Below are 8,468 nucleotides of genomic sequence, written 5' to 3' on the forward strand. Positions count from 1 at the left end.
ATAAATGTTAACCAAATTCTGCTGGAATTAGGCATCCTCCATAGCTTTCACATAAATATTTCCTTAAATTTACTGCAAAATTTATGTGTTTGTTTAACTCAAATTAGAATAGTATAAAAAACATTTAAGGCTATTTCCTTCATACAAAATCTGATAATATTATGAAGTGAATTAATGTTATTGCAATGAAGTGCTTGAAATAAATATTATTTGAACATCCTGATGAAAAACTTAATGCTAAAAGATAGTAAACCAAGATAATGAAAACATATATTGCAATCCTCATACATACATGAGAGAGAGATTGCTGATCTTCAATTTGGATTGACAATAGCCTTAAAAGCTCATTCATATTTCTTGCAATGTAGTTGCAACCATTGCTACATATGTGTATATCAAATTACAATTACCTGAAGTGAAATATTCCTGCATATTCTTCTCCAAAGTTCTGATCATGTGGTACTACTTGGAAAAACAGCTTCTTGTTGAGAGTAAGGTTAGCTACAGCTGCCAGCAACCAGCAATCAGCTAATCAAACATTAACATTTTAATTATATCTATGTACACATTTACATATATATATTATATAGACATGTACATGAAGAATAAGAGCTCTTATAGATACACAAAGTGTGCATAAATATAAGAGATGTTTAAAAAGTAAACATTCAATTTTATATTTATCATTTTTCTTTATAGTTATGAATAAATAAAGTTTCCCGTGCACATAGCACCATGTCATGAAGGCACATAAAGGCATGTGGATGTAGGGTCCGTCACATTATTGATCTTACCAATTTTCTTTGGAGGTGATATGGTCAGCACCATTCTCCAGTCGCCTTTACTCCCTGGGAGGTTACCTACATTAAATTGAGGTTTGCTAAACCCAAAAGCCACTTCAAACTGGGACAAGGCTGGAAAAATTCTGACCTTACATCACCCACCCGAAGAATCAATTCCACATGGCAGTCAGATGCCCTTTCGACTGGACAACCATGTGGGTCCCGTGTTTATAATTCATATTTATGTATTAGAATGCATAAATAAACAGGGGAATATTAGAAGTAAGTGGCATTTTTAAAATAAAATAGAGATCTAATGTAGAGTCAAGCATGAAAGATGACCTGAGTTTAACTACAAGCATTTCATTCCTTCTATTCATATTTGAATTTTATTTAAAACAACAAGTTTCATTAGAAAATTATACAGGTTACTGCATTTGAACTTACCTAATTTGCCTTGTTTAATATCAAATCTAGAAGCTCCCTCTACAAATAGTTTAGGATTTGACACAATTTCCTGTAAAAGGAGGAAGAGATGTGAGTCATAAGTAAATTACTATCCAATTTTTATTGCTTAATTGGTAAGAAAATACATTTAATTTATAGTTTCTCAATGGCTTATAGTTAAGAATTAAATAAGAAATTATGAGTATTGCATACATACTCGTAGTTTCCAAATAGTAGAAAAAATGAAAAATAATTTTGAGAAATAGTTCAATTAAAACATGATGGTACATTTGAAACTAATGTGAACATATTTTATACTCTTAAGATACACTCTTTATGCCAGTCCCTGTTCATATTCATTCGATCTATAATCTTGTTTGATTTTTCTTTTGAATTGAGTTTCCAAAATCTTATAAAGCTTGTTCTATATACCTATTTGAAACACATCACAGCACAAGTCAATTCTGTTATTGGTGTGAAGACACAAATAGTCAAGTAGTTAGAAACCATGGTTTCTTGTGCGATGAGTAATCCTTGGCTTAATTCCCAGTGGGAAATTTCTATGCTGACCCAGCACTATGAGGTCAATCGTGAGCTGTCAGAAATAGTAGTGGGCTAAACTGTAGAACTGCAGTAATTGAACTCAATACCCCTGGCTGCATTCCATCCAACGAAAATCTGTCTGGCTCTTCTTGGTCCTCAAAGAGTTGTGCCAATGAAAGAAACACCAGTGTTCCATTTTAAATTGACAATTTTTACTGACAGGTATCTCATGCTCATTGAGAAACTTATACAGTGAACCTGCAGCCTGATAAATTTGTTTTTTTAAAAGTCAATGACCTGTTCCCAACAATTTTATTTGTAAATAAATTTTTAACTTTATATGTTAATATATATCCTTGAAATTTAATATTAATTAAGAAATTATGGCATAATCATACAGAGTATTAGTTCGATTATGTCTAGGCTTGTTTACAAATATAAAATTTGGTTTAAATTAGTTGACAACAACTGGATCTAATGGAATGTTTTAGTTTCCTCTGGACAATATCATTAAATTAATTTGGTAAATGCTGATTTTCATTGGAATGTTCCATTCTGGGCACCGAAAAATTCCAATTAATCGGAATATTTCCACTGCAATATGTTAATGAAAATTGCTGCAGTGGAGCCTGTCCGCCAACCTCCATATTTTGAAGCAGGAGTTAACATGCTTCCCCAGTTAGATCATTTGATCGCTCACCACCACTCGTCGCGAAATTTCCTATTATCACAGTTGAACTTGAAATTCGAACAAAAGGCCATCTTTCAAGGTGGTTGCCAGCTTGGTCTGCAAGTCACTTTACCCTTCCGGCTCTGACTTGATAACTTCCTCACAGTTGTAGTTCAAATGTGGAGTCTGCATGGCTCACAGCCAGCATTGACGAGAAAAGATTTCCTCTTATCGCTGGTGAAGCCCTGAACAAAAGGCCACATTTCCATGTTGTTGCCAGCTAGGTCCTGTCAGTTGAGAAACACTTCCCTAGACTTTCCTATCCTCGGCCATTAAAGTCTTATTGGCTTAATTATTCTAATAATATCAGGCTATGAATATAGATTATGCTGTTCAGTATTAAGTAACTTCCTCCACTTTCTTAAGATCCTGTTTTCAAAAACTATTAATTTATGTTCCTCTCTTAGAAGTAAGGGACTATGTTTCACATCCATTCAAAAATGTAGGCTTGATATATTTCTTGTACATTTTAACCTTTAAGCCCCGTGCCAGGTTAGGTTTGCAACAGGTTCTATGTAATAATCCATGTAAAAATGGCGCTCAGCATATCCCGTGTCTGTCTTCCCTCAACCGCCGAGCTGTTCATATCACAGGCAGTGAGAAAATCGGCAGTATTGCATCGGAACTATGTTCTGCGCGCACGTTTGGGTCTGGCAAAAAGTTGCTGCAAACTTAACTTGTCGCGGGGCTTAGGTCCTTTGATATTAGATGAGAGGATAAAAGTAGAAAAGTAACATGCATGCATTATCTGACATAGCTGTGCCATAATTACCTCCTTAATATCATTTTCATTTTCAATAATACTCCCAACTATTTGAATTTAGAATCTGAATCAAATGAATTGTTATCTGTAATTTGGTTTTGATTATTACCTAACACTTGTTTTTGCCCTGTACGCACGTACAATGGAACACCGATTTTACATTACCAGGTTTTATACATTTTCCCTCATTGTACATTCAATCTTCATGGTTCCAATGTAGCAAAAATGTTACAAAATTTCCCCCGATTTTACATTCTCCTGTATTTTAAGATTTCTCACCTTAATCCATTCAAAAACATAAAATCGAGGTTTTCACCTTATAAACTGAATTAGAAAATAGTTTTATGTATTCATACTCAGACTACTTATCATCTTGCTTACATGTGGCCTCTTCCACTCATAGCATCTTCCTACTTTGCTTGGTTGTTGGCTGTAATATATGGAAGACTGATCAGGTGGGAATTCTGGATCTTCAAAAAGTTTGTGTTGAGCCAAGCAGTTGGCACGCAACTCGTAGAAGTCTTGTTTTGAACCTTTAGCTGGTGTTACAGTCTGTTTTGCCTGTTTTTCTATTATCTGCAAGCAAAAAAAAAAAAATAAAACTTTAGACGTGTTTCAATCTAGGATTCTATTTCATAAATATTTGTAAACATTTTGTTTTTCTTTGTTAAAGAAGATAGATGGTACACTCAAGGAAAACTGAGTCGGGGACAGTGATATTTAATATATCACAAAATATCTTGCAAAAATGCATATTTAAGCCCAGAGCTTGATGGGAAGAGGTAGGGTTGTTTGTGGTGTTCTTTCTTTCTATTTCGGATGTTTTACATAGCTCTTCTACCTCAGAGCTTATTTACGAAGATGAGAATAAATGATGGAATGGATGATAGGACAAACATGATGATGTAACCAGGATTCGTGCTTGTAATCTCTGGCTTCATAGCATGCTACTCTGACCAGTCCAACATGAAAGCCAGCTATGTTGTTAGTGTTAGGTGGCGTGCATGATATAATGATAAATTCAGTGCTAAAAACGCATAGCGAACACTTGTTAAAAATCTTGGAAAAGAAAAGGTGTTGTGGATAAATCAGTGTATATCTCCTCAATGTCTCCAATAGCTCTCCTCTTAGAAACATGGGAATGAGAACAAGCTAAACTATGCAACATTTGCAACTATTGCAACATCCCATTTGAGTTGCAAGACATTGAAAAAGATGGGCGGTCAATGTTGCTTACTAATTTTTTCATATCATAGGACCATCTTTAGAATCATATCTGTCCCTGCCCTCAATCCCAGGTATGCTAAAAAAATAATTTTAACTTCAGAAGAATGGAAGAAAATTTCCTATTACACTTTCTACTGTTGAGTTGCATTTTACAGCAATTATAGGTAGTATGTTAATTTCTAAAATTTTTTGGCAGATAAGCTTGATTTTCTTATGCAAATCTAATGAAAGATTTAAAAACAGAACAGTATTTATTTTGTCCCATTAGAATATTACAAAGTCATACTCCTCTCAGTAGCTCTCTTTGGTATATCATTTATATACACTGCATTATAGAGAAACAAGACATACCTTCTTTTGAAGGCACCCAAATTGAACCTTCCTTGGTGTAGGGTGACCAGACACATACGTTCAAAAAAGAGGACAGAGCATGGCGAAAAAGGAGGACAAAGCTATAAAAAAGAGGACACTGCAAAAATGGCAACCCATTTGCCATTACTCATAATTTAATGAATATTAAAAAAATCTTACCAAAGAAATCAATCTTCTAATCTGTTATTTAACAAATGACAAAGAATATATACAGTTTGAAGCACAGAATTTTACTCCTTTTCTAATTCTTGGATATTATGGTCATAGTCTTTTGAAACTGTTTTAGTAAAACATTTAACAATACTCATAATTACATACTTAGTATATAGTAATAAGTCATGTGTTTTGCTCTTTCTGGTCATAGCCCTCCCAAAGTTGATGGTTTAGTGGTCTGAGCCCCCCAAAGTTGATGGTGTAGAACATTTCAAATATGTATTTAAAGTTAAGTTCATGTGGCACAATTCAGAGTAAACTTTACAAGAGAAGCAAAATAATACATTAGATCCTCTTAAGCAAAATTATTTGGGGGCTCTGCCCCCACTTCATTAACATTAGGGGGGGCTCGAGCCCCCCCCCCCAAGCTCCATTGAGTCGGCGCCTATGGCAGCAGGGGAAATGACAGCCACCTTACACTTTATCTTATATTTGTTTCTTCCATCCTTTAAAAGCTGGATATTGTCGGTCCCCATGGCGGAATGGTTAGCACACCGTGCCACAATGCCAACGGTCCCGGATTCGAATCCCGGCCTAGGCATGAGTGTTCATTGTGAATGTCCATTCATCAAAATCATCCTATCATCGCTCATACCCATCTTCGCGATTAGCCAAAAGTGGCAGAAAATGAAGTAAATAAACCAAATCAATCAATCGAAAATAAACTTCACAGACTACATGTGTTCCAGCAGTCTCAAAGGATGAAGCAATGAGTTAGAATAATACTAATGAGTAATGATTCAGTCGGGAAAGTGATCGTGTTCAGGTCCCAGATGCTAGGTGAGCATTGCTCGAATACTTAACGCACCCCAAGTGATATGCCTTAAATGTTGATCGTTATATGTGGAAGCATTCTCTATCCAGCACATTTGCTATGGTCGATGCTATACTCTTTCCAAAAAAAGGAGGACATTTACCGATTTCCCAAAATCTGCCCAGACGCCGGACAGACACGTAAAAGGAGGACATGTCCAGATAAAAGAGGACGTCCGGTCACCCTACCTTGATGGCTCTGATATTTGGAACCATAAGCAGATTAATCATCCAGAATGTGCAATGCATTTGAAAATATTCCACAGGTGAGGAATTCCAGTAACTTCGTTTGAATCATTGGAATACACACACAAGTGCGTGCACCCCCCCCCCTCACCCCATACACACAGACAAGAATATTTTAATATCATACCAAAGTTGTGAACAAGAATGAGTGCCTTAATATATTCATGTATGTATATGTGCATGTGCGTGTGTGTGTATAAAATTTACAATCAGAGATGGGGACGCTATAACTAGAAGGGGGAATTCTTTCCCTTCAAATACTGTCTGATTATATGTTTTCCCTATAATTATTGCAGTAAGATGCCAGCAAAAGTGGGTGTGGAGCGAGAAGGGGAAGACGAAAGGGGGAGCATGAATATTTTGTGAGACAATCAGATGTAATATAGCACAAGTTATATGTAAAATGAGAATTCTAGTAAAAATCCATTTAATTACTTTTTCTTGTCCATTGGAAAAGGTAGGAGGATGGACAGGAGAGCAACCGACCCTATGTCCCCTCTGATGCCATTTTTTTTAATAAGTTCATCTCTGTAACATTAAGTTTAGTAGAAATGAATGTTGTTTTTATTCGCAGGGCCTGACCTATGTCTTGTTATTGGCAATAGGTTTGTGTCATCATAACAAGTGATTGGGGATAATACTTCGACAAGACTAGGCAGTGCCTCGATTTCGTCTTGAATTGTAAATGTATGTCTTGTTCTCAGTCTCAAAGAACAAGCCTCCATCTTGACTAAAGTCTCGAAATTAAGGGTGATTCAAAAATCTCTTAACATTATCCTTATAACGCTAATGAATGGTTTTCAGGATGGGATAAAGTACACTGTTGTTTTCCAACAAGATGGTGCACCACCCAATCGTTCGAGACTACCTCGCTGACACATTCCCTGATAGGTGGATCGGCCATGGCTCACCAAGGCTTTGGGCGACTCGCTCTCCAGACCTGACTCCTCTAGACATGTTTGTCTGAGGGTTCATTAAGTCTACGGTGTACCAAATAAAGACCAACACCATAGAGCAACTGGCTCAGCGCATAGCTGCAGCAACAGGGGAGATCAGGCCAGTTATGTTGGAGCATGTGTTCTGGTCTACACAAGAGAGGTGGATGCTATGCATAGACTTACAGCGTCACCACATTGAAATGTACTGAGTTTGCCTTCTATTCTAAAGTACTTTTAAGCAGTTATGACAATTTTGTCAATACCATGTTTCTTTATTAAAATGTCAGGAGACTTTTGAATCACCCTGTACATAGTAAAAACAGCATATACAGCTAGTTTCCAGACAAGCTTCCACAGTGTATAAAAGTCCAAGGCAAATGTATTTTCTTAATAATACTTTTCTGTTTATCACCTTATTTCGATGCTATGAGCCCTCGAAAAACTCACTTTATTTTGCTTTATATGCAACCATGCTCATAATTACCACTAATAGATTGAATTTCCCACTACAGTGACGCATAAACAAAATAATATGAGTTTTCTATAAATAACTAGGGATATACGTTTGTTATGTCTGAAGAAGTCGCATAATATAGAAATTTTGGTTTAGGTAAATATTTTTATATCATATCAACATTGTGAACGGGACTGGTGTGCCTTAAAATAGCCTTAACGATGGCGTATACACTGCAGCAGTAACATGCATTCCTAAGTCAAACACACGATAACATTTTTTTACTGCCTTTCTTTCTTACTTAAGTACGTATAAATCAACGGCAGCTGGTGGCTCTGAATTAGATGAAGAGCTAGTAGGAAGAAATGAGGTACTATAGATATTAGGTTAGAAAATGGTGTTTCTAGTAATAAATTACATATTCCTTGCAGAATATAGAAACATATTCTAAATGGAAACCGCGATTTACCTGAACATTTCTTTCCGACGTCCACTGGCTCCATCTAGGAAGTAGTTCCTTCGAAATCCGTTGTTGAAGAGGGTTTGGTGCCAAGTCAGGTTGTGCCTTCTGATCAACAACTTTACGTGATTGCACAGGCGGGGAATAATTTCGATTCAGTCGTAGTCTACCGTAGGTAGACATTTTAAAAGATCTAGCCTATATCTCCTGAGTCAAGCTTGAAGTGTTAAATATGGTTTACGCACTCTCGATAAGGAACCACATTTTTTGCAGTTTAGCTATCACAGTGAAATGTTTGTTTTACTCCGCAAACTGTGAAGAACTATGTTCTTTAAATCACTTATCTCATTAGATAACGCCATTCAGCGCGTGGGAAATTCTTTTGAAGTCGATTACTAAAGTTATCTTACTCATGATCTTTTTGTTATCTGTCCTTTTGTTTTGTGGTATTCGCTTTAAACTTGAGTCATTATAATTGTT

The 8,468-nt window shown here is 36.1% G+C and overlaps 1 protein-coding gene across 2 annotated transcripts in view; it reads right to left on the reverse strand.

Moving 5' to 3' along the window:
* The window catches only part of LOC145978878 (calpain-A-like), a 31,401-nt gene extending 23,141 nt beyond the window's left edge, over positions 1 to 8,260 (reverse strand). For both annotated transcript variants that reach the window (XM_083111788.1, XM_083111787.1), the window contains exons 1-4: positions 7,998 to 8,260; positions 3,647 to 3,841; positions 1,230 to 1,299; positions 411 to 528 (exon numbers count right to left, since the gene is read on the reverse strand). In XM_083111788.1, coding sequence (XP_082967914.1) covers positions 411 to 528; positions 1,230 to 1,299; positions 3,647 to 3,841; positions 7,998 to 8,171 — 557 coding nt within the window. In that variant the 5' untranslated portion in view covers positions 8,172 to 8,260. The remainder of the gene's footprint in view (positions 1 to 410; positions 529 to 1,229; positions 1,300 to 3,646; positions 3,842 to 7,997) is intronic.
* Positions 8,261 to 8,468: the final 208 nt, after the last annotated feature.

This window comes from Lepisma saccharinum, chromosome 25 (genome assembly GCF_977018435.1).
Source record: "Lepisma saccharinum chromosome 25, izLepSacc3.1, whole genome shotgun sequence".
NCBI lineage: Eukaryota > Metazoa > Arthropoda > Insecta > Zygentoma > Lepismatidae > Lepisma > Lepisma saccharinum.